The 27,107-nt window shown below is 41.5% G+C and overlaps 4 protein-coding genes across 12 annotated transcripts in view; 1 reads left to right on the forward strand and 3 right to left on the reverse strand.

Moving 5' to 3' along the window:
* Positions 1-371: 371 nt before the first annotated feature.
* On the forward strand, positions 372-23,767 carry LOC129764407 (POC1 centriolar protein homolog). Of its 3 annotated transcripts, none has more exons than XM_055763457.1 (3): positions 372-1,378; positions 1,443-1,587; positions 23,347-23,767. In XM_055763457.1, exons 1-3 carry the CDS (start codon positions 509-511, stop codon positions 23,355-23,357), a joined length of 1,026 nt encoding a protein of 341 aa, XP_055619432.1. In that variant the 5' UTR covers positions 372-508; the 3' UTR covers positions 23,358-23,767. The 3 variants fall into 3 exon arrangements, with proteins under 3 accessions (XP_055619432.1, XP_055619431.1, XP_055619430.1); XM_055763456.1 differs by lacking the exon at positions 23,347-23,767 and adding an exon at positions 1,646-2,197; XM_055763455.1 differs by lacking the exon at positions 23,347-23,767 and having other exon boundaries at positions 1,443-2,197.
* LOC129764410 (copper transport protein ATOX1) lies at positions 2,114-2,969 on the reverse strand. The gene is made up of 3 exons (XM_055763462.1): positions 2,778-2,969; positions 2,542-2,620; positions 2,114-2,405 (listed from the first exon to the last, which is right to left on the reverse strand). The coding sequence occupies exons 1-3, from the start codon at positions 2,778-2,780 to the stop codon at positions 2,272-2,274; spliced, it is 216 nt and encodes a 71-aa protein (XP_055619437.1). The 5' UTR covers positions 2,781-2,969; the 3' UTR covers positions 2,114-2,271.
* On the reverse strand, positions 14,277-17,868 carry LOC129764406 (uncharacterized). The gene is made up of 3 exons (XM_055763454.1): positions 14,484-17,868; positions 14,361-14,425; positions 14,277-14,306 (listed from the first exon to the last, which is right to left on the reverse strand). The coding sequence occupies exon 1, from the start codon at positions 16,394-16,396 to the stop codon at positions 14,681-14,683; it is 1,716 nt and encodes a 571-aa protein (XP_055619429.1). The 5' UTR covers positions 16,397-17,868; the 3' UTR covers positions 14,277-14,306; positions 14,361-14,425; positions 14,484-14,680.
* Positions 21,377-27,107, reverse strand: part of LOC129764405 (bestrophin-4-like) — a 65,418-nt gene continuing 59,687 nt past the window's right edge. For all 7 annotated transcript variants that reach the window (XM_055763447.1, XM_055763453.1, XM_055763445.1 and 4 more), the window contains one exon: positions 21,377-26,599. In XM_055763447.1, the coding sequence (XP_055619422.1) occupies positions 25,676-26,599 (924 nt within the window). In that variant the 3' untranslated portion in view covers positions 21,377-25,675. The remainder of the gene's footprint in view (positions 26,600-27,107) is intronic.

Below are 27,107 nucleotides of genomic sequence, written 5' to 3' on the forward strand. Positions count from 1 at the left end.
TGCCACTCTTCAATTTTCAACAGTAGTAAACAATATCAAACACCGAACATGGAAAAAATCAACTGAAATATTCAAGGTAACCTAACCATATACCGACAGGTTCGAAGAACAGACTGAAAAAATATTTTAGGCATCCAATAATTGAATATTTGCTTGTCGTGTTTTGTGTAGAATATATTTGATCAGTACACGTTGGACAAAATTTATCTGTCAAAAAGAGTCAAATATTTGGCTTCGGTCAAACAGTGTATGAGCACCCTTAGGACATACTTCTAGGCGCCTTGGTCGGTATAATACGATGTCTGCATAATGGTTCATCCTCTAGTAGCGTCTCATTTTCTGCTCCGAAATTATCACAGTTGACCTAATAAACAAAGTTTGATTTTCAAAGCAAAGGTGCAAACGGTTTTCTTACAACGTTTTTCACATAAAATATAAATTTTATATCGTAGTAAACCTAGATTCATACATAGCTTGAAGAACCGTTCTAGTGCCACATTACGCAGAAATGTCTTCCGATCCCGTTCTTCTACGCCATTTAAAAGGCCATCGCAGCAGGGTGACGGGAATATCGTTCCATCCGGAGGGTAATCGTTTCGTAACCGGTTCGACCGACAATACTGCGATCGTGTGGAATATCAAGGAGCAGGTGCGTTGTATGCGCTTCGAAGCCCATACAGACGTTATTAACGATATCGACTGGTCCCCGGATGGGAAAATAGTTGCCTCCGCTTCCAAGGATCGTACCGTTAAAATTTGGGTACCTTCGTTGATGGGCAACTGTGACGAATTTCGAGCCCACACTTCAAACATCCGATCGGTAGATTTCAATTCGACGGGTAAGAAACTGATCACTGCATCGGACGATAAGTCGATCAAATTGTGGAGGGTGTCGCGGAAGCACTTTGTTTCATCCTTCACCGGACACACCAACTGGGTTCGTTGTGCTCGCTTTTCACCGGACGATAGGCTGATTGCCTCATGTGGAGATGACAAGGCACTAAAACTGTTCGATCCCAGTTCCGGACAATGTGTGCACACTTTCATAGATCAAAAAGGAGCTGGAAACAAAGTTGCTTGGCATCCGGATGGATCTTTGGTTGCCATTGGATTGGACAATGCTCGGGTGAAAATTTACGACATAAAGGTCCGAAAGTTGATTCAGTATTACAGGATATTTGAAGGATCGATCAACTCGTTGGATTTCCACCCATCGGGTAATTATCTCCTGACTGGGTGTGACGATGGAGCCGTCAAGATTATTGACTTGCTGGAAGGGCGGCATATTTATACGCTCACAGGACACACAGCCGCCGTAAGCGCTGTTAAATTTTCGAAGGATGGACAGCTTTTCGCAACCGGCAGTGAAGATAGACATGTAAGTAGTGCGATTTATTTAACAATTCAAGTTGATATATCACTCTGGCAATCGAAATTTACAGATCATGTTGTGGAAAGTCAATTTCAACGGCGAATCTTCAGAGAATTCCCTCTACACATCCGAATGCAACGATCTCCAACAGACACATAAGGTTCCTCGACAATCGGTTCCGTCCAGTAAAAAGTTAAGTTACGATGAATTTCAAGGTACTGATGAAGATGATGAACTAAGGCTTTGCAATAACAAAGAAAACCTTCCTGACAGGAGCATCCTAGTAGATGCCAGGAAAACAGAGAATTTTCATCTCACGGACGCTGTTGAGGTTTGCGAATAATAATTATTCATCTTTTATTTCAAGATCCTCCACTCTAATTAGAATGTAGCGGAACAGACTAAACTATATCGTGTAATTTATATTTTAAAGGAAATAGTAATAAGACTAAGCAAGAGTCCGCGCATACGCTGTATGTCGGAGTTATGTTTGCATTCATCCACTGGCAGCAGTGACATTACAAAAACATTTGAACAAGTAATACGCAAGTTGAATCTCATCGAAACAATTGTACTCGGTCTGGAACGACGGGTCACAATGCTAGAAGATGTTGTTCTCCATCGACGCTAGAAAGGTTTCTTTTCTATTCATATATATATATATATTTTTAATTGTACATAGCTCTCGAACAAATTTATTTTCAATTTGCTCTATCTGTCGAATAAGAAGACTCTATTGCATTTAATAAGGATAATTATAGTTTTTATTAGTCCAACTTCCATTTAACTCTATAGTAACTTTCCAACAAAAAATAATTAACTAAACGAATCGGTAATCTCTTGTTATAGAAACATTTAATATTGAGAAAATCCCTGAGTCGATGTTCCGTTCAGGGAAATTAGGCTTTCAGTCCAATATAACTCACTTCCTTGCCCGTTTTCTTGATGGTCTCGAGCAGCTCGTCGGATGTCAGATTGGTCGTTACAAATACCTTTTTGTTCTCGAGATCGATGTCCACTTTCTCGACTTTTTCTGTTGGAAACAGATAAAAAATGATTCCAAACCCGAAAACGCAAAAGCACTCTTTGGAGCAAATGAAGTTCACTAAAGAAGCTTGCCCAGGCAACCGAACATTTTGTTGTCAACCAACTGTTTGCTATTTGCTTACCTTTAAGCTTCCCAAGAACGCGTTCCACCGCTCCCGAACAGCCGGTACAGGTCATTTCCACCTTGAATTCGTGCGTAGGCTAACAGACAGATCGAACAATTGATAGAATGTATTCATGTTATCGCTGTTATCGGAAGCTGATGATATGGGTTTTGCAAGCAATACCAGAAATTTCACAAAGGGCTAATCTAATCTACCCTGTAGAGGATGTAAATTAGACACAGCCAGACTCTTACCATGGTTAGTACACGCTCAATTATCTAATTTAGCTAATTTATATCGATTCGAGCACAACACTTGCTCTCACTGAGTATTGCAGGAAGTACGGAACCTCTGCTCGAGCCGTAACGCTAGCTGTCTCCACTAAGTGTATCTCTTGACTACTTTCGCTTGTGCCTTCAACACAACAAATGTAAATAAACACGTTATGTTGCTTTTATTTGACTAGTTTGAGTGAGAACCTGCGATGACAAATGTACACTGTCGACGCCTGGTGGCAACATTCGCGCTTGTGACGAATATTATTTTCTATAAGATTATTTGGCCTGAAAATGATTTTGAGTTGTTAAAATCTGAATAACATTCATTACTTAATGTCATTTGATTACTCAAAACATGTAAAACTGTCCTTTGTTTAACAATTTTTCTATACATTTCTTGATATCTCCGATCATTTTAATGTGGAATCTTTATTACATACAGTTTTTGTTTGATGTTTTTCGAAATTTGCGAACAAAATGTATTACTCTTTGACACAGCACATATATTTGATATGAAAAAGTAAATTTTCATTGATAATTTTTGTTTTTAAAAAGGTGTTTATTTCACCTCCCAATTACAGTTGCGTAGCTCAATCCGCAATGACCAATTCGCGATAAAAGTGGAACAGTATTGACGTCTAGTGGCGATTTTCAGGGGCCATAATTTGGGTCCCAAACTCGTTAGTGTAATCTCTATCAAATTGGAATACACGAAGCCTGTTTAAAAATGTAGAAATTTGAATGAAAATAGCACTGGACCTGGAAAAGGCATACAACAGAACATGGATCCCGTTAGTGCTGAAAACTCTGGCAGATTGGGGCGTTGACGGGAAATTACTGCACTTCATCAAGAACTTCGCCACACGCCGAACCTTTGAGGTCAAAATTGGTAACATCAGTTCCCGAGCTTTCCACGAGGAAACAGGAGTACCTCAAGGTTCTGTTCTTGTCGTCACCCTCTTTCTCGTCGCCATGAATAGCCTGTTCCAGGTCTTGTCTGGGGGAGTCTTCGTGTTTGTCTACGCGGACGACATTCTTCTGATGGCAGTGGGTGACACCCATAGGATTCTACGCATCAGGATACAGGCAGCTACCAATACCATCGGCCAGTGGGCGGCCGAGAGAGGATTTAGACTTTCAGCACAGAAGAGCGGCCATATGGTGATTTGCAGCGATAGACATCAGGGTCCCAACTCCAGGGTCCAGCTATACAAAAACAACATTCCCCGCCGAAAAACGCTAAAGATCCTTGGAGTGTTTGTTGACCACAAACTTAGCTTCCTCCGCCATTTCGAGGAAGTTAAGAAGAGCTGTGCCACCAGGTTGAATCTGTTGAAAACCATTTCCAAACCGCACCGGAGCAACAACAGAAATATTCGGCTACGGGTGGCCAAAGGCATCATCAGCAGCCGCCTCACCTATGGCCTGAACTGACGTGTTTGGCTGGAGACAAGCTCCCTAAATCTCTGGCACCGATCTACAACAAAGCACTACGGAATGTCTCCGGTCTCCTGCCATCAACACCAGCTGCCTCTGTCTGCGCCGAAATTGGAGAACCTCCTTTCGATCTGATCATAGACTCGGCGATCGTAGCCAGGACTGCCAGTTTCTTGTCGAAAACCAGCGGTAGAGGGGAGACCCACCTGACCGCCCTTAGCAACACGATCCTGCAGCGGGTGGCGCACGCCAACCTCCCCCCAGTGCCAAACAATCCTGGTTTGGTGCGAACGACTGGAGGTTCCCAACTGTTCTCGCCGAGAACGGTATTAGGGACAACTTTCGAGCCGGGGCGAGCTCGATCGGTCTGCTAGAATATTTCAAGGCCATCATAGCAGAAAAATACCGTCTCCACGAGATCAGATACTCGGACGGCTCAAAAGGACCATTGGGAGTTGGATTTGGGGTAAGCGATAATAATAATAGTCTGATTTCCAGCAAGAAACTCGCGGACATCTGTCAGGTCTTCTCGGCCGAAGTGGCCGGCATCTTCGAGGCAACTACAACTTCATCTTCCATACCGTTGTTGGTCGTCTCCGATTCGGCAAGCGCCATTGATGCCATCGGTGCGACCAGGTCCAAACATCCATGGGTACAGGCCATCAGGAAGAACATATTGCCCGACAATGTGCTCATGTGGGTCCCCGGATACAACGGCATCGCAGGGAATGAAGCGGCCGACCAGTTTGCCGGAATCGGTCACACCAGACCGTTCTTCACTCGGGGTGTGCCGCTTGACGATGTGAAGTTGTGGATCACCAACTCTTTCCGCACCTTTTGGACCGAAAGGTGGTTTGCAGAGAGGGGGCAGTTCCTCAGAATAGTCAAGAGCACGATTGTCAGGTTTGACGATGTTAAAGGAATGAGAGAACAACGAATCCTGTTCAGATTGAGGACCGGTCACTGCTCGGTCTCACACGGATTCAATAGAGGACCCTTCCATCTACTCTGCGACCTCTGCCAAATCCACAACTCCGTCGAGCACTTCTTGTGTGGTTGCCCGAAATTCGATGATCTGCGAAACCTGCATGGAATCAGCGGGAGTGTAAGAGACATCTTGAAGGACGATCCAGCAAGAGTAGCAGCGCTTGTCTGCTACCTAAAAGATGCCGAACTATTTTTTTAGATCTAGCGTTTGAACAATGGATCAGTCAAGAAGATCCTTGTTCCTTCCCCTCCACGATGAAGGGGAATAAGAACACGTCGGCATCTTCAACGGCACGGCTTCCTCTCCACTGGCCTGGAGCCATGGTCCGAGGACATCCATGCCATCTGGTCCAACAAGCAAACAGCAAGTTCTTTGTTAAGTCATGTCTCGCAAAAGGATTTATATGTGTTGAATTTTTACGTCCAATTTTTATGTGATAATTTTATGTGCAATCTGTTCCCAACGAAACCTTGCGGCAATGCCGTCGATAAAGAGGCGAACCAGCCCAGGAGGCTGAAATCCTCTCAAATAAAGAATAAAAAAAAATGGGTGGGTTATATCTAAGATATAACCGCAAGGTTGACGTGGGACTACCTTAGCTTAGCAATCATATGTTTGTATTGATTAAATTTTTGATTGAATGAAACATTTTCCGAGTTCAATTGAATTTAATATATTTGCTTTGTGGGTAAAAAGTTTGTATGATGCCATGTAAGGTCAATTCATGCAATATGATAGATTGTGTTCTTCATTACAAGTAAATTTAGGACTGCCATCCTTTTACGTTCGGTATGATGGCATCTTTGTTCTGAAGTCTTTGTTAGGCAAACACATTTCAGTCGGAACAAAATACCCCCGATTTTCATGAATTTGCAATGACAATTTCCCCAGGCACCTTGGTTCAGATGTCTGTATTGGAGAAACACATTTTAGTCGGAACAAAAATGCCCTCGAATTACATGTAGTGATCCCCGATAATCGTTCGACTAATCGATTTTTTCGATTAATTCGATCGAATAATCGAACGAATACTGCGCAACTAATAATCGATGCGAACAAATAATTTTCATCGATTCATCGATCCAAACTCAGAGAAAAAAAACGTACGGCCGCTGCAGATTTATCCTGTAATTCAATCATTATCTTTGACGCTCCCCTAAACTCGTAAAAGAAGCTCAATACCGCGAATTGAGATTCCTTAACCAGTTTAGGGGAGCGTAGAAGATAATGATTAGTTTTCAGGCAGAATGAACACTTTTTTGATTCCAGATGGCTTTCTAGCAAATGAGAAATATTAGTATAACTAATTATTTCTCTCAGTGTAACGATTAATCAATTAATAGATTATTTGGGGCGATTAATCGTATCGAATAACAAACTGCTGAAAAGTATTCGAATAGCTGATGAACGATTAATTTAAAAAATCGGGGATCACTACTTACATGTATTTGCAATGCCAATTTCCCCACGCTCCATGGATTTGAAGTCTGTGTTAGGGAAACATATTTCAGTCGGAACAAAAATACCCCAAACTTTCATGTACTTGCAATGCAGATTTCCCCAAGTCTGCTTGGTTTTGATGGCTGTGTTGGGGAAACCGTAAATCGGGCCAATCAAAACAAGGCAGGTAGGGCGTTTTGATGACGCTTAACACTTTACAGTTATTCAATTGTTTCTGTTATGAAAAATAACATTTTATTAATTGCGATAGAAGCGTTGAAATATTCCCTATCAATTGATGTAAACATCTTTCCGATCCAGTAAGAAATGTACGAGTTATAAGCATTCGGAATCTTTCATTTTTCCCTGCATGTTCTGTGTTTAGATTTTCATTTTACCCCCCATATACTCCGGTTAGACGTAGTCCCACGTCAAAAATTAAAATTTTCACATCACGTTATCTAATTACGTGAATCACGCGTTTCTGACTTTTATTTAACCATTTATCCTTTGATCCCGATATATATTATACTAGATCGCTTGACTTGTATTTTACTTAACTGATTTACATATATTTTATTTTTCATTTTTTGCTGTTATTATTGTAACCAAGAATATCAGAGGATTATAGTGATGTTATTTATTGTGTTGAATGTAAAAAAAAAGAAAATGATACGAGTAAACTCGTGACATGTGTGTACTGCTTCGCTAGTGCTCACTTCAAATGCCGTAAAATTATAGGAATTGCTATTCATAAAGTCAGAGAGAACTTGTTTTTTTGCTCCCCCAAGTGTTCTGATATCTACAGAAAAATAATGGAAGTGCAAAATTTTCGCTCGGTAATGATAGCTGAGCTTAGCGCTGAAATAAAAAAAACTGTTACTGATGTGGTATCTGCTCAATTTGAAGATATGAAGGTTGAAGTGAACACCATCGTTAAAGCTATTGAAGAATCGCAGCAGTTTATCTCGTCAAAATTTGATGGTATAGCGATAGATGTTCAAGATTTAAAAGCAGATAGCATTCGTTTGAATAAAGAGGTAGATGAACTGAAGAAGTTCCAGTCGACCCTGAAGGCGTTGGTTAACAAATTGGAAGTATGGTCGGAAAAGACCAATAGGGACTCCATCTGCAATAATGCAGTTATTCTTGGTGTTCCATTTCAAGCAAATGAAAATACTCCTGATTTGGTAGCAAAAGTGGCTAAAAGTATTGGTGCCGATCTGCCTTCTGATGCATTGTTATCAGCTGCTCGAATAGCTAGTTCGAATACACCAACTAACAAACTGGTTCCAATTAGAATCGTGTTCAAAGATAAATCGATGAAGGAGTTGCTTTTTTCGACGAAAAGGAAGCATGGCCAACTGCTATCATCTTCCATTGATCGATCATTGATGGTAAATGGGAAAACAACGAATGTTGCCATCCGGGATGAATTGACTTCGCTCTCTCTTGAATTTTTGAACGCGCGAATTGCAGAAAAAAATGAATCTGAAATATGTTTGGGCTGGCAGGGATGGTGTTATATTAGTAAAAAGGAATGAGAACTCGAAACCAGAAACAATCAGGAATCGTAACGATCTTATCAGTTTCATTCATCAATCCTCAGCTTATTTATCTCAGAATTCTCCTTCCCCCAAGAGAAAGAGAAGTGATAAACATTAATGCCTTCTTTTTTACTTCAAAACAAATAACAATGACCAATGTAGATGTAAACAATTTCTCTCACTACAACTTGGATGATTTTAACAAACATCTTCCTGAATATAATGCAAATAATTTACGCATTTTACAGTGGAACATTAGAGGCATGAATGAACTAAGTAAATTTGATCATATTCTTCAGACACTCGATCATTGCCGAAATCCGATTGATGTGATCGTTGTAGGGGAAACATGGGTTAAAACGGAAAACAAGTCACTGTACAATATTCCAGGATATAATTCTGTTTTCTCATGCAGAGGTGAGGTAACTCTAGTGGAGGATTGGCTATATTCGTCAGAAACGATATACCATGTACTATTCTAAGTAATATACACGATGATGGATTTCACCATATTAATGTTGAGCTTGTCTTGAGTGGAATTATAATATTCATGGGTTTTATCGACCCCCATCATATGAAATTAACTGCTTCTTAAACACTTTAGAAAACCTTTTAGATTCTATTGATGAGACTCGTTCATATTTCCTTGTTGGTGATGTCAATATTCCAATTAATCATCAAAACAACAATGTGGTCAGAAAATATAGATCATTATTGGAGTCTTTTGGGTTTGCATGTTTAAATACCTTTCCTACCAGACCAATAAGTTCGAACATTCTTGATCATGTTATTTGCAAAATTGAAGATATTCCGCGATCAAGGAATGACACCATTCATACTGATGTGAGTGATCACTGTATACTTATACTGTCTATCAAATTGCATGGCGATAGGCAAAAAGTGATCCTTACCAAAACTGTCATCGACCGCCGGAAGCTGGATATGGACTTCAAAAGTATTTTGAACAATCTTGAGCCAGTTCAGAATGTTGATTCCTGCTTTTCCTTTTTTATATCTACTTATAATTCGCTGTTAACTAAACACTCAAAACTCATTAGGAAGCAGGTTGACACAAAAGGGATTTCTTGTCCGTGGATGACGTTCAATCTTTGGTCGTTGATAAAAATGAATAACTACGTTAAGCGGGTGAAAAGAAATCCGAATGATAATCATTTTCGAGATCTTTTGAAACACATATCCAACAAAGTGAGTTCAATGGAAAAAAAATACTAAAAAATCATATTATGATAATCTGTTGAATAGCACCTCTCATGCGAAAATGTGGAAGAACATAAATCTTATCTTCGGAAAATCTGCTAAAGCTGAATCAATAACGCTGGTTAAGGATGGCGTGAAATATAGCGACAATCAGGAAACATGCGAAATATTCAACGATTTTTTCGTTAATGTAGGACAAAAATTAGCTGACTCAATTCACATCGATCCTTCTATGAAGCCTCGTTCAAACATACAACGGGTTTCAGAAACGATTTATTTGGCTCCAGCTTTGGAGAATGAAGTTATTTTACTCATAAACGACCTAGAACGGAATGAAAGTTGCGGTTTCGACCATATTTCAACTGAAATTCTCAAAAGTAACTCCACTGTTTTCTCACGTATTCTGTCGAAAGCCTTCAATAAAATTTTGGAAACAGGTTACTACCCGGATTTTCTGAAAACTGCTAGGGTTGTTCCTATTTACAAATCGGGAGACGCATGTGATCCTAGCAATTATCGTCCAATTTCAACGTTGTCAATTTTCAATAAAATACTAGTCAAACATAAAGTATTGTATGACTTGCAGTATGGTTTTCGAAAAGGGAGTAGTACATCTACCGCAACTGCTGAATTGTTGGATGAAGTTATAAATGGAATTGATTCTAAGCAAGTAGTTGGTGCGCTTTTCTTAGATTTGCGTAAAGTATTCGACACTTTGAACCACTCCATTCTGCTGAAAAAACTCGATAGCTATGGAATCAGGGGTGTTGCAAACGACGTGATTCGCTATTTGTCAGGAAGAAAACAGTTTGTAGCAGTAGGTGTTTCTAGCAGTTCAACGTTGAAGGGAACTCCGCGTCTTTTTGCAGATGATACCGCACTTTTCTATCCCCAAACTAATGTTGAGCAAATAGTCTGTAGCATGAATCATGATTTGAAGATTCTTTCTGAATACTTCGCAGCCAACCTTCTTTCACTAAACGCCTCCAAGACTAAATGTATGTTTTTCCATTCTTCTAGAAAATCTATCCCACAGCACAGCAGTGTTATACTAAATTCATGTGTAATCGAAGAAGTCAAATCATTCAAGTATTTGGGTCTGATTTTGGACTCAACACTCTCCTGGTTTGGTCACGTCGAATATATTGAGAAGAAAGTTTCATCTCTTTGTGGAATTATTCGCAGGGTTAGCCATTTCGTAGCACGCAGCATTCTCTTAAAATTTTATTTTGCTCACGTCCATTCGTACCTTAACTATCTTGTTATAGCCTGGGGTCGAGCATGCAAATCTCACTTGAGGAAACTTCAAACTCTCCAAAACAGATGCTTGAAAACTATATTTAAAAAACCAGTATTGTTCCCTACTCTGCAACTATATACAGACAGTTCCCATAACATTCTTCCAGTAGTTAGCCTTTGCGACATGCAATCAATTATGTTTGTTCACGACACCCTTTATAACAACAACTTCCATCATTCTATCCAGATACCTTCCACTAGCCATAGTTATCCGACCAGAAATTCTAACAATTTAAGATTATTAAGAGCACACACACAGTTTGGTCAAAAGAGGATTTCAATTGTTGGTCCAAAAAATTATAACGCATTGCCTACTGAACTGAAACGAATTAGTAATCGCAGCATATTCAAAATCAAACATTAAACGTTTCTTAAGGAAAATCTACATGACATCCTTGGTTGAGTAACATTAGTATGATCTACCAGAAACCTTAACAAGTTAACAACATAAATGTAAATTTGTAATGGTTCTATATGTCTTAGACCAGTGAGTCCCTTAAAAGGAATCTTTTTCCACTGGGACTTCACACCCATTTCAAAGAAATGACTTTAGCTGTCACACACATTTTTTTTTAAATTTTTAGTTTTCTTCTCAGCTCATTTTTATTAGTTTTTTTTGTTACATATTTTTTTTGCTGCACAGTTCGAGCTGAGATAGTTGCGTCCACTACCAGGGGGCTTATTCGAGCTCTTTGGTGTGGGGGATAGCGGAGGGTAAAAAAAAATAAATTTATCTATACATTCCCAACATTGTTACTGAATATTTTCTTTATAATATAAATCTGTCTTCAAAAACAATTTTCGTATGAGTTTTAAAAATAACTTTCATTCATAATTTTATTTTTAAATACGCATTCTTTCCGCCTGAAAATCTATTATTCTTTGACGCTCCCCTGAACTAGTGAACGAAGCTCAATGCCGTCAACGCGAGTACACAGTGTTGACGTCTGGTGGCAATATTCCAGATTGGGACCCAAACCGTTCTCTATCAGATTGAAAGGCCCAAAGCAAGGTATGTATATGGGAAGGTAGTCTGGACTGACTAGTACATCAATAGTAGTGAGTCTGTGACGTGAGCTTTGCAAGTATCATGGAACGGTATAATAAATTTGTCTAAATAAGTTTATTTCTTTTGTATTTAGCTTAATGTATATATTTATTCATTGCAGCGTAAAGATAATATGTTTAGATTCAGAACCTAATCAAAACATAGGGTAAATTGTGGTTCTGTAATTCGGATTTTAGCTTCCTGAAGCTCTCTGTAGCTCTTCGATATCTCCTGTAGCAGTGCTTGAATTAAGCCATCAGAACCGGCTGAATCGCTAGGTTTTTCATTAGAGATGTTGATGGTGCTTCTTCCGATTTCCTTTGACGGAATATTCCTCTCGGGATAGTCTTGTTAGAAAGCTGGGCCGATTCCGCGGATGTTACGGATGTTTTTACTGGATTCAACTCTTGCTTGATGTCAATCAATACCTTTCAGCGAGCCATCCGGTTTTGATTTCCCGAGGTATGAGAATCGTTGGCCTTTCTGACAGTAGGAACAGCTAAAAATAAACTGTTTTGTGTATTAATTGTATAATCTGGATTTGTTTGAATTTACCTGTTGGTATCAGTTTTCGACGATATTGTCCTACCAAGCCATCGATACGCACGAAACAATCTGGACTGAAGTGAAGCGTGCAAAGCGACTGACTTTTATTTTTCCCTACTCATGAGTGAAAATTATCAAGCTAACTGCCAACACTGGCAAATCATATGCATGCCAAAAACTTAAACGAGAGCTTTCGGAGCGAAAACAACATCCTAAAGTTCTCGCACCAACACACAGCTTACAATTCACGATCGCTCTATTATGTCGCACTTACCTTCGATGTCACATCGCGTTGATCAAGCCTTCTGCTCTGTTTCACTCCGCTATATCCGCTATCTCTCACTTGTTGCTTTTCTTTTTAAATTTAACGACTATTATCAGCTAGCACTTCCTCTTTAATTCACTGGTATTGTCAATTCTAAATGCCATACAAATCGATACGCTTTTCTGGCACTATTGCGTTACTTCCTGATCAGCTACAGACGATTGATTTCGATTAACATCTTCACCACAAACTCAAAATTCTCTAATCTCGCCAAAATATCGCACTCCAAAAAATCGAAAAGCAAATTTCCACCGTCGCTAACTGCACTTCAAAATTGACTGCCCTTTTCTTTTTGCGTGCTCGTGATTCCCCGTCCGAAAGCTTTCTCTTGCTTTTTGGTATTCAGTCACTCTTTCTCGCCGACGTGACACTCTCACAGAGAAGCTTTCTCCCAGTGAGCTCTTTCGCTTAATTTATGCTGAGTGCCATGTGCGACATGAAAGATGTATTGCGAATATGTTGGTATGCAAAATTTCATAGAGGTTCTAAGCTAGTGAGCTTCAATGCTTCAATGTGACCATGCTAACTAGGGTTGCTACACAACCCCCCATGAAAATTAAGTTTTTGTGACGATTCACAAAAAACTCTCTAAATTTTTATTATGATTTTTATGTGGGGATGGTTGTGAGAATTTACTTTCAATTTCAATACAGTGTTCTTTAAAATTATGCAGCTTTTTTCTGCTCAAAATTGTCAACTGTGGTAACATAATACCCATTTTGATCCTTACTCAACGCAAGCCTTTTGCTCGCCAAAACAACAATCTGTGAATTCAGTCAAATATAAAAAAAATATCAATATTTTCTATGAATTTATGTGGGATTCATAGAAAATATTGAAATTTTTTTTAAAAAGAAAAAATTGCATGAAAAATTCATATTCACATTATGTTTATATAATTTGTTATTTATTTGATAGGACCAACTGGATGCTTGCCGATATATCCTGGAAATGGGGGCATTTCCTTCACCTTGAACGTCATGAGCCCATTTTGAAGGTTATAATACCGCGCCTTCTACCCGCGTTACTTTTGACTTGGTTGATTTCATGACGAGCTCCACAATCGTACAAAACGTGTTCAGTTGAATCCTTTCGCCCAACTTTTTCAAAACAATGGATTTTTGAAGACATTTCTCGCAAAGAATTGAAGAGAAAAGAAGACATTTCTTCCGAATGGTCATATTCATCAGGAATCGATGAAATGATAATTTGTGGGATATGTTTTCATAATTCGAGTTGTACTCGAGCTGGGTACCACTCATCGAGCCATAGGATTGTCTGAAAATGAAAAAAATATTATATAAATATACTAGTTGACCCGGCAAACTTCGTCCCGCCCAACAATTGTTTTTTGTTATCAATACCTTCAAACATAAAGTCTAATCACTATAGATACATTTATTGCACCCTAAAACCATCACATGCCAAATTTGGTTTCATTTGCTTCATTAATTTTCGAGTAATGCAGAAATTTGTGTTTCATTTGTATGGCAGCTCCCCCTTAGAGAGAGGGGTGAAGAGTCTAATCACCATAGAAACATTTATTGCACCCTAAAACCTCTATATGCCTAATTTGGTTTCATTTGCATGATTGATTCTGTTCTTTTTCGTGAGAACAAACACCGTCTTCGTAGCAGCTGACTTAGCAGCTTCAAAGCTGTAATTTATTATTTCAATTAGTTACAAATTCAGGTAAGTATTCTAATCTTACATTTCAGTTTTCTTCTGTTCTTTTTACAGGTTCGTTTAATCCTGGATGGACGATTCCAGATTGATCTAAAGGTAAGTACATCACAGGTTATGTCCGTTTCCATTTCTCTTTCAGATTACATACCTCGAATTCAGTAATTTTCCACTTACTACGTAGCACTACACTACAATATTTACTCACAAATTCTAAATATCTATCTACTCTTTTAACTCCGATATAAATACTTTTTCCACTTGTTTAATTTTACTCAAAGAACTTGATGCAAACGCTAATTCACTGGTGCAATTGTTTTTGTTGTTTACATCTATACGTCATACCGTTCACTTCGCCCGACAATGTCGTTTCGCTCGTGAGGGTTCGGCTAATCGGTTCACCACCTTTTCGCCGCAACGAGGGGTATCGGCGACATCCCCCGCCCCGTGAACCATTTCCGTTCCCGAATCATATACGTCCGACTTCTTGTAGTTACCTTCTACATCTAGAACCGCTAATTTAACCGCAGGTCTGGCGAAGACTCCTCTAGCTGTCTGAACGGTAGCCCGTCTCACCTGCCCAGATTTGTCTGGAAAGGTTTCCAGTACGCGTCCTCGCTCCCAGCTATTCCTCGTGTTTTCGTCGACTATCACGACCAGATCGCCAGGTTTCATCGGCTTCACGGCTTCGAACCACTGCGTGCGTCGTGTCAACATTGGGAGATACTCCCGTACCCATCTACGCCAAAAGTCATCCACAATATGCTGCGCCAGCTTCCAGCTGTCACGAAGGATGTTTCCACTCACAGGATTGGCGACTGGTTGCTTGATGCCGGTTGATCCACACAGCAAAAAGTGATTTGGCGTGAGTGCCTCATCGTCTTCCATATCCAGGGGAACGTAGGTCAACGGTCGCGAGTTAATAATCGCTTCAGCCTCCAACATTATCGTTTCCAACACCTCATCACTTGGATGTCGTGGACTTCCCGATATTGCTTTCATCGCCACTTTCACGGACTTGACCATACGCTCCCACGGTCCTCCCATGTGTGGAGCTGCTGGAACGTTGAAGTGCCACTGGGTATTCGCGTTGGTGAATGTGGCGGCACAGTCCTCAACGATGTTTTGTATTTTCTGCTTCTCCTCTGACAACTGACGATTGGCTCCCACAAAATTCGTGCCATTGTCGGAGAACACTTCTAGTGGAGCACCACGTCTGGCAACAAATCTCCGGAAAGCCATCACGCACGCGTTTGATGAGAGACTGTGGGCCAACTCCAGATGAATAGCCCGTATTGTGAGGCAGGTGAATAAGCAAATCCACCTTTTCACAACACTGCGGCCGACTTTGACTTCGAACGGACCCATGTAATCAACACCAACGTAAGTAAACGGTCGGATGAATGGTGTTAGACGTACCTTCGGTAGCGGGCCCATCAGCGGAGGAACGGGAGTCGCTTTTTTCACCTTGCAGTGCTGACAACTTCGGCTGACTTTCCGTACGAGAACTCGAAGTTTTGGTATATAACACTTCTGTCTTATTTCATTGCAGACTGCTTCCCCGTTGGCATGCAGGAACCGTTCGTGGAAAGAATTACCCAAAAGCAAGGTGATACGATGTTCTCTAGGTAGTACTATGGGATATTTCACTGCGAAGGGGATGGTCGGGGCGTTCCCGATTCGACCTCCTACCCGAATGACTCCGCGTTCATCCAAAAATGGAGCCAACGACTGCAACGGACTTCCCTTTTCAATGCCGCGTTCGCTTTTCAGCCTATGAAACTCCTCCGAATAACCCTGTGCCTGTGCCTGGCGCCAAAGCGTGTCTTTTGCCTTCACAAAATCATCCTGATTCAGAACGTGCCGTGCATCTCTTTCGCCGAGGGTTCTTCTCCAGATTCTCACGGCCAGGTAAACATAAGCCAAAGTTCGGACTAAGCGATTCCACTTTGAAAAGCGTTCGACGTTGATGATTTCTTCAGTTGTTTGGTGTACCGCTACCACTCGAAGTTCTTCGCTTGCTGCATCCGCTCCATTCACAACTACTGACTGCCTAGGCCACATTTCTTTCGGTTCTCGTAAAAATTGTGGACCTTCGAACCAACGGCTTCCTGGATCAAACGATGGTCCCGAATTCCACTTAGTGGCATCGTCTGCCACGTTGTACTTCGATGGTACATAGTACCATTCATCCACGCTGGTGAGCGAAAGAATCTCCCCTACCCGAAATGAAACAAACTGGTGATATCGGCGACTATCCGAGCGAAGCCATGCCAGAACTGTTGCCCTGTTGCCGAGTCCGTCCACAGAAAGCGCTTCCGAATATCAAGGGTGAGTGCTGAACAAACATTTTGCAACAAACGTGATCCCATCATGGCAGCTTGAAGCTCCAAACGAGGTATTGAGAGCGTTCGAAGTGGTGACACCTTTGTTTTTGCTGCTACCAACGAACACAAGTTCCCCCTGGTGGACGATATTCTAAGATAAGCTACGCACGCACATGCCACTACGCTTGCATCCGTGAAGACGTGGATTTCAACTTCGTCAACCTCCTGTGGTCGAAGATTTCCGAAGAAGCAACGAGGAATTTTCACTTCGTTGATAGCCGCATACAGTGCAATCCATCTACTCCATAGATCATGTAGTTGTTGTGCAATGGGCTCGTCCCAGTTGGTACCCGTTCGCCAGATCTCCTGCATAAGTATTTTGCCCTGCACCACAAAGTGTGCCACGAAGCCTAATGGATCGTACAATTTCATCACGGTACGTAGAACTTGTCTCTTTGTTGGAACTGCTCTATTTTCACCCATGATTCCATCCAACCCTGTCTGTTCGAAGGTGAAGTGATCCACTGCAGGAACCCACACAACTCCTAAGATACGCTCATAGACTCTATCCTTTTCTAGGTTGAGCAACTTGTTGGTTGGCGATCCAGTCTCCCCTAGAAGATCAAGCACCTTCTGCGAATTGGATGAAATTTTTCCAAACTCGAAGCCTGCGGCTGCATGGACCAACTGCACTTGTTTGACAAGCTGCACAGCTTCTTCCACCGAATTGACACTATCTAGAAAATCATCCACGTAGTGGTTTTTGATGATCGCCTCTACTGCTCGAGGATATAATTCCAGGTAGTCGGAGGCATTTCTGTTCTTAACAAACTGCGCCGTACACGGCGAACTGGTTGCACCAAACATCGCAACGTTGATCACGTAAACCTGGATTTCAGCGTCTGGACTGTCTCTCCATAGAAAGCACTGTGACCATTTATCTTCCTCTCGAATGAGGATCCTCAGGAACATTTCGCGAATGTCAGAGCACACCGCAATCTTCCCTTCCCGGAATCGTAACAAGACTTCCACCAAAGATACGAGGAGATCCGGACCCTTCAGTAGCATGTCATTAAACGACACTCCGCCAGCCTTCGCAGCAGCATCCCACACCATTCTGATCTTGTTCGGTTTCTTGGGATTCGTTACGACACCTAACGGAAGATACCACATTCGCTGTCGACTAATGTTTCTTAGTACTTCTGGTGGCACTTTGCGGACGTACTGCTTCTGTTCGTAACTATTGATTTGTTCGTTGACTCTTCTACGCAGCTCAGGATCCTTGGCCAATCGTTTCTCCAAGCCCTTCAACCTACTCATTGCCATTGGAAAACTATCCGGAAATTTTACATCGTCATGCCGCTAGAGTAAACCCGTCTCCATACGAGCTCCTCGTCTCACCGTTGTTGCTTCTAGAATACTGCGTGCCCGCTTGTCCTCTTCGGCTTCTAGTTGCTTCGTCACTACAGCCTCCTCCACTGCGAAAAACTTTCGCATAGAGTCATGAAGGTCGCAATTGCTCATCTCACTGCAAGCGTGGACATGCAGTTGTTCGAAGGACCCTTCGTTTCCCGAGTTCCTTCCATACACGCACCATCCTAATCGAGTTTTTGTTGCGACTGGTTCACTGCCGGTACCTTCACGAGTCTTCAAGCTTGTGAGAAGCTGAACGTGCTCTAGACCTATAATCATGCCTGGCCTGGCATCGATATAACTGGCCACTGGAAGTCCTCGCAGATGCGGGAACGTACTACAAAGCTCCACGTAATCCAACGTTTGACTTGGGAGTCCCAGCTCCCGAACCGTTCGCACATTACCTAACTGGAACATTTCCTTCTTACCAGCCCCGGATACGTTCACACTTAACCGCCTGGATGTCTTCTCATGCCGACTGATCTTTCCTGTCCAGCTCAACAACAGGTTGTCTGGTTCACCTTCGATACCCAACAGTGATGCGATTCCTTCTTCTAGCAACGTTGAAGACGATCCATCATCCAAAAATACAAATGTTTCGACTTGTTTTCCGTTTCCATAGAGCGTGACTGGCAGATAACGGAACAGGGAAAAGGATTTCATGTGATGATGATACTGGTGAACAGTTTCGGTAGATTTGGTACCGTCGGCAGCACCGTTGCGATTACTGTGAAGCAGCATATGGTGTCGAATACGGCAACCGTCCACTCCGCATTCCTTTTTTGACCGGCATGGCCATTTACGATGCGGTATCAAGCACAGTCTGCACAGATTCTTCTGCCTCATTGCCTTCCAGCGGCCTTCGACGTCTAATGACCGGTTACTGTAACAGTTGGCGATCTGGTGACCGTCTTTATCGCAATAGGAACACGCTTTCGAAATGCCTTCTTTGCCTTCATCCACCTTCTTTGGCACCACTGGTGACTCATTGGCATGAGTGAATAACTTCTCCTTCGGCTTCGTCCTATCCCCTCTAGGTTGCTTGTGGTAGTTTTGTGCCGAGTCGACCCCGATGCTCAGATCGGAGGCCAGATTCACCAGCCCTGACATGAAATTGTTGAATGTCTCCAGGTTGACGTTCCCGAACGATTGCTTGTAGGTCCCCCATTGCAGTTTAAGCGAAGTGGGTAGCTTGTCGATCAACTCCTGGAGCAGCATCGGATTGCATAAATGCGCTTGTTGGTCGGTCAAAATAATGTGATCCACGAGATTTTGAATTACTAGACCGTACGTGACAATAGTGTTCAAGTTGTCCGACTTTGGTGACGGAACGTTCCTGACCTTCTTCAGAAGAGAACTAATCAATGTTTCTGGCCTACCATAGAGCTTACGCAGCGTTTCCATAACATATGGAACAGATGCCGGTAGGAGCAGACGACTCTTAACTGCCTCCAATGCTGAACCTCCCAAGCAACGCTGCAGCCTAGCTAGATTCTCGGCATCCGTATATCCACAAACCTCCGTCGTGTTCTTGAACGAACTATAGAACATAGGCCACTCCTCGGGATCCCCGCTGAACTTCGGCAACTCCCGCGGCATTACTTGCCGGGCTGCCAATTGGGCACTAGTTGGTCCTACCGAAACGATGGAAGAATTGAACCTATTCACGTCTGTTTCCGGCATCGTTGGCAACACTGAAGGCATAATCACCGGCCTTGTTACTGGATACGAAGCAGAAATTGGGGGGAAAACATTCGGATTGCTTGGAATTCCTGGAAACGAACTAACAGTAGCAGAGATCAATGGTGGATACCCGGGTGGAGCCCCATTAGAGACCGAGGGAAACGACAGATACGGCATTGAACTAGCAGTGCTTCGATCCAAGTACTGCTGCGGATTTCCATATACACCACTATAACCACACTGAATTGACGGAACCAGCCCAGTTGCACTAGAAACCATAGTATTCATTGCAGGGTACGCGTAAACCGGTGCAGTTCCCAGACTGATAGGAGGATTTAGGATTCCCGCCCAAGAAACATTTGGAATCTGTGGTACGACTGGCACTATCGAAGCTGTAACTGTTGGCGTAATTTTTCCAGACGTAAATAATTCTCCACTCGCTGTTATCGCAACTGTTACTGGATCCGTTGAACTCAAAGGAAGATAGGATTTTATTCCAGGTACCGTTGGCACTACCAAGGATTCGTAGGATTTTGCTAGAGCTGTGACGCTGCCACCAGGAACAGGAATAGTCGGATCCGGGTACAGCATACCCTGATTCAATGGAGTAGGGCTGCTAGAAGATCCTACCTTCGACGAAACAGTCATCGATTGTGTGACTCTGGGATTTGTTTGGCTGATGTTTGGAACCGGCAGAGTAACCTTTTCTCCGGGCGTTGACGATTTTAGCTGCTCAGCTCCGCCTACTTTGGCTTCCTTACTAAGCCATTTCTCCATCCGCTCACACCTATTCTTCACACTTACTCCGCTTCTTCTGCTTGACGAATCCTTTTCATCTTCTATACGCATCAATAATGCATACCTCTGCTTCAAGTATTCCTGCTCTTCGTCCAGCTGCTTTAACTTGGCTTCTTCTTCCAGTTTACGGATCCTTTCTTCTTCATCCGCGCGCTTCTGCTTCAGTTTCCGTTGATCCTCAAGCAGTTGTAGGCTGAGCTGCAATCTCTGCGATACTCGACTGCTTTTGCTGACAGACGACTCATTAAACGATACATCAGACTTCGCTGCACCCTCACAGTCTGCCAGACAATCGCTGCACTTCCAACTCTTATCCGGCTCCGCAATGGATTCGCCAACACCTGCGCAGTTAAAGTGAACCCACGACTCACAAGCATCACAACACACCATGCCTTCCTGCAAATCTGGACGATCGCATTTCTTACAATACTTCTCCTGATTTCCCGGGACTGTATCATTTCCCGTTATTTTATTCTCGTCCGACATATCGAGATCAATCTAATAGACCCTAACTGTATTAAACTACTCTGCTATCTACTACTTTTGATTTAGCTAGCAGCAGCGAATCTCGCGACCGGTGGAAGTGACAAACTTAAGCTAAGTGCACTGACTTTATTTGCTGCTTTCCTACTCCGGTTCGTGTTTCCTGTCACACTCTGGACTCGCTTTGGCTCGGGTTGGCTCTTCAACTATAGGTCTTCTTCAAAATGTCCCTCTTCCAGGGCAGATAACCGCAACAACAATCTCCAACTGGCAGAAAATCATCCAACTTCGGATGAAATCTTTGAAGAAAATGTTCTTTTTCGTGAGAACAAACACCGTCTTCGTAGCAGCTGACTTAGCAGCTTCAAAGCTGTAATTTATTATTTCAATTAGTTACAAATTCAGGTAAGTATTCTAATCTTACATTTCAGTTTTCTTCTGTTCTTTTTACAGGTTCGTTTAATCCTGGATGGACGATTCCAGATTGATCTAAAGGTAAGTACATCACAGGTTATGTCCGTTTCCATTTCTCTTTCAGATTACATACCTCGAATTCAGTAATTTTTCACTTACTACGTAGCACTACACTACAATATTTACTCACAAATTCTAAATATCTATCTACTCTTTTAACTCCGATATAAATACTTTTTCCACTTGTTTAATTTTACTCAAAGAACTTGATGCAAACGCTAATTCACTGGTGCAATTGTTTTTGTTGTTTACATCTATACGTCATACCGTTCACTTCGCCCGACAATGTCGTTTCGCTCGTGAGGGTTCGGCTAATCGGTTCACCACCTTTTCGCCGCAACGAGGGGTATCGGCGACAGATTCTCCAGTAATGCAGAAATTTGTGTTTCATTTGTATGGCATCGCTGCTTTCCGTCAAAGCTAAGATGTCATAGTTGAGAGTGTATGAGTGAATCGTGTCCTACACACTTCGAGTCCAGGTTACCTTGTCATAAACGTACCCTGTGCCCGAAATTTTGATTTGCTAAAATTTGAATAAAAGTTTTTACTCGATACTATTCATTTATAACTTGATGCACGTAGTCCTGAATATTGGATAACGTATTTTCTCTAAATTTTCGGTTATCTCTACTAGAACTTATCATTATAGTTTAAAATGATCTTAAGATACAACTTTAGTGTAAATTTTTTCTCTATTTGCTGAAAAAAGTAATTTCCTCTCTCATATGTAGCAACTATGTGCACATTGTCCAATTTAGGAAAATGTACCCCTCGAATTTTTAACCAATTTAGGTTAAGCGATTATAAACATCCGTCGTTGCGTGTTCTCGAACAGAGGTGAATGAACCGAAAAGTTTAAAACCTGTATAATTCATCACGTTCGTTCGTTCTCGAACATTCTCGATTCGACTTCCACAGAGTAAAGTACAATAAAGTTTATTTTAATGCAAAACGTATTTTTAACGCCTCCGAACGCCGCGCAGAATACCATACATAGAATACAAATTTGAGAGAGAGAGAGAGAGAGAGAGAGAGAGAGAGAGAGAGAGAGAGTTTATTCTAATTTGAAATTTAAAAGTATGTTCATTTCATCCTAAATTCATCATTATCATTCTCGAATTCGTACGAAGTACGAAGTCCAATTTAGTCGACGAACAAATGTACTCGGAAACTAGGCCCGAAATTTTCGAAGATGAAAATCTCCTCTCAGTAGCTTCGTTTCGACTAGCACGACTAGCAGTCTAGAAGTGTCGAATCGAATGAATGAACTAAGCGAAATTGTCTTAGGAACATAGGGCCCTATTATAGAAATCGAGGCGATAAGAATTTTGCTCGTTAGCTCTGTTTTACTATTATAGAAATCGAGCGATTCGATAGCACCGAGCGAGTGATAGCTATCGATGCAAGTGTCAGAATTTTTCGAGTTGTTTGGTTCGCTTGTTGCAAATCTTCAGAGAATTATTTTGTTTTGGTTTGCGTCCCTGATATTTCCCTTTGGGAAACATTTCAGAAACGCTTAGATATATGCAATTTTCAACACATGCTTAATGCTTAATGCACTTAATGCACTGAGACCATCAATGCGCCTTGGTTCAGAATGGCAGAAAGTAAGTGTTTCTTCTACGATACATATAACTTCATAAGTAAATTTTATCATATTCTTTGAATTAATATCAACCGAATTTCCTACCTGAAAAATGCTTATTCCTGCTAGCGTACATTATTACTTCTGTCAGAAATTTTCTTTTTTATTGCTATACTATACCAAACTTTCTATACCATATGCTAAAGCTGAAATGTCTTGCAAAACAATAATGATTTTTTTTTAAATTACAGATTTGGATTGACATGATGTGAAGGGTAAAGGAGGAAACACTAGCACACAATAAGCGAGAATTTAGGGCCACAAGTGGTGGCCCTATACAATAAAGCTATTGACGCCGCTACAACAAGAAATCGACCCTAAAAGAGAATTACATGCAAAAAAATTGTTTTGCTAAAAAAGTGGAATTCATGCGTGACTCCTTACTCCTTCATTCGTTGAGGGAATATCAGTTTTCGCCAAAACATAACCATATTAGCACTTTTGGAAATATAAATATTTATAATTTTTCATAACAGATGTCTCAAAAAAAGATTTGGCATCCTGCTTTGTGAAACATTTCAAACTTGTTTCAAAATATTTCAGCACCAGCACTGACATTCGAGCAGAGTAACGAATCAAGCTGTTTTCCTCGATTTCTATAATTCCAGATTTTACTCGGTGTGATAGTGATAGTGATTGTATCGAATCCTCGATTCGATTCCTATAATAGGGCCTATAGATAAAACTAAAAATTAAAAAAATCTATGGGATGGTTATATCTACGATACAACCGCAAAGTTGACGTAGGACTACCGTTGACTTAGTAATCATCTGATAGCCTTGTTTGTATTGTATTGTATTGTATTGAAACTAGTAATTGAATGAAACAATTTCCGAATTGAATTGAATTCAACATTTTTAATTTGTGAATAAAGATTTCGAACTAATCCTATGTTTTATAAATTCATGCATTGTGATAGATTACGTTATTCTTTGCTAGTAAATTAGATGAATAAGTCTGACTGTACGTCATCTTTCTACGTTGTTTCCCGGTAAGGATACTGACGAGACGGTACGCATATTCCACGATTCTCTGAATACAATCCTGAATGAGCATGTTCCACGTAAACGATTCACCAGACACTCCTACAAGCACGCTTGGTGAACATCTGAGCTGCAGCACCTTCGCACCTTCGTTGAGACTCCTTATCACTGTGCAGTTTACGCCACTCTGACCCCAGCCATTTTGGAGATGTTTTAGACGGTCGCCGCGAACACAACTTATCTTGTCCGCAGTCGAAGTACGAAAGATGAAAAGAACTTGTGCTGCGTGATTGGGTTGGATTATGTCAGGCTGGTGCGCAAACCTCAAAGCGGGCGAAACATGGATGACAGAGCTGCGTCGCGTAGGCACGGTTTGTATAATACAGATTTTTGATTTTAATTGCTTGTTTTCAAAGCACTTTTTTGGCTATTGAAACAAGTTGTTGGATAAAACATATAACTCTTAAACATAATAAAGCGATTATCATACCACTTCGTTCAGCTAGTGAAGTGGTGTTAACCCACGAAACCTTGCACTTCAAACGTAACGCTCTTGTTTTCGAAACTTTGGACTTACATCCCAGTACAGACATAGAAAACGTAGTGCCAGGTCAAACATTTTTTGAATCACCAAATTGGCGACCCCGTACTATATGATTGCAGGAAAAACAACCCTAGGAAAAGAATTTTGTTAAAGTCAATGGTTATAGACAAAAAATGGAGAGCGCTCTATGTGTTATCGATTGTTTACTTGTCTTTTCTTCTTATGTTTATGTTTGTCTTTTTTCTTTACTTCGGTCACTATTTTATAATTTATTCTGTTGCAGATTATTCGCGATAGAACTAAACAGTAGAATATACATCAAATTCTAAAGCAGTTTGTCACACTGATTTATTACAAATATCATACGGTAGAGGACCCGAATTTCTGTTAAAAAGAACTGCATCTGAGACTGTGCGAGTGTTTCCCTAGTAGATAAATATCCTAGAATAGAACACGCTTGTTCCATGTATTGTATTTGTAAAAAAGCGTTTAATATTTTTCCTCAATGCACTTGTAGTGATCCTCAGTTTCTGTGTTCCTAAAAAACACAGCTTTTAGCGACAAAAATAATCTACTGCTCGGTAAAAGCGTGCACCAATTGTATTCAAAAAGTATCACCTGGCATTTTGTGTTGAGTCCATCTGTGTGTCTTTTGATCCCAACATTGGAATTGTATCGATAGTGGGGTGGCAAAATTAGAAATAACTATCACTTTTAAAAGAAATCATATCTGCGTTATGTTCTAATAAAGCACCTTGAGATTGAACATGTTTTATTTTATTTGCCTAGGTCTGAAATGAATAATCGAAAATGTCAAATACTGATAAAACGTTACTCTTAAAATTAGATGAATTTGTGTCGAAAATGGTAAAACATGTCTCCCCTCAATGCCAGTGCCATCCTGGGACAAAAAGATTCACAAATGCATCCTAATACTAGCTTCCGTCTCTGACGTTTACCACGATCACATTATCTTCGTCCGAAACGTAAAATCATAACGTCGTATCGGACTGTGTCCCTGGAGCACCGGAGAGTCTTCGTATCTCGGGTGTGTCTGCACCAGAGGGTCCCAGCTGGGTGTCCTGCTGTTGTTGATCTGCCGTTTTCGTGAGCTTTTCCAACAGAATATCCGGATCGATGGGACCAAGACCGCTGACCGATCGTGCTAATTTGACCTTCTGTCGTTCAGCGCGCTCTTTTTCGCGAGCTTGTCGTAATTTTTCAAAATCGTCTTCTTCGCTCGCATCATCGACGGCGCCGGCATCACCACCACCATCCATACCGTCTGCGGCACTTTTCTGGGAGTCTTTCTTTTCCAGCAAAGGATGTTCATTATGATGGTCCACTAATGGGATGAAATCGGTTTCGAATCGACCTCGAACCGGAGCAGAAGCACTCAGCAATGATTCTGGCCCTCCAGGGGGGAAGATATCAGTTCCATCGAATTGCCCATGTGCCACTGCCGATTGGGTCCGTTTGTACGCTGGCTGTGGTACATCCACCGGGTCACTTGTTTTCAGAGGACCATGTTCCCACAGACTTGCAGCCGTAGGACGGGTATCGTTTTTACCCTGCATTGAGGTAATCGTCATTTGCTGTTCATCCACCTCCTCGATCACGTCCGTTATCCGCACACTGCCGTGAGGACGCTCGGCCATTCGGTTCGTGAGATTGGAAGAACTTGCCGATCCCGGGAATTTGAACGGACCCATCTGCGCTTCCGGAGTGGCACTCTGCGGTCGGCTGGAAGTGCTGCCATCTTCTCTGCTGAAGAATCGCTTCAGCGCCGAGGCAACTGTATTGACTCGGCTTATGGTTTGCGCTACACTGGCCAAACTGTTCGCGGACGGTCCACCCCGTTGGAATGGTTTGTTGTCGTATGCTGTAAAATGGATACCGCTGGCGTTGTCCTCGCCCTATTATTAGAAAAAAACAGTCTGATTAGTTCATATTGATTGGATTGTTTTTTTTTTCTCACGACATCTCCCAATGATGGTGTTAAAGAATGATTTACAAGCGATTTTTTACTGACGATTGTCACATAATAACATTTTCAGTAAGCGTTACGATGGCTCGCAGATAGAACAGTTGAGCGTACAAGATTGGTTATCTTCTGTAATACTGTGTTTGAAGTGGGCGTATAAATTTGAATTGAAACGGGATAGTCATGCTATTCTCATTATTCTCTGAAGCTTTGGACCGTAACAAACAGTAGATATGCATCACTCGAATCTCCCTGATTGCTTATTGACTGACAATTTCACGAGTTCATCCTTCCACCTATAACATCGAGTCTCACTCGTGGTGCACTTGCATATCAGGTGTGAACGAGTCAGAGCGCTACACCTTTTCCAAAAAAAAAGGCAGGCATACATGTGCAGGGATCTCGATAGAAGTCGGTTCATAAAGAAAAAAATCAATGCT

Source organism: Toxorhynchites rutilus, chromosome 2 (genome assembly GCF_029784135.1).
Source record: "Toxorhynchites rutilus septentrionalis strain SRP chromosome 2, ASM2978413v1, whole genome shotgun sequence".
Classification (NCBI taxonomy): Eukaryota; Metazoa; Arthropoda; class Insecta; order Diptera; family Culicidae; genus Toxorhynchites; species Toxorhynchites rutilus.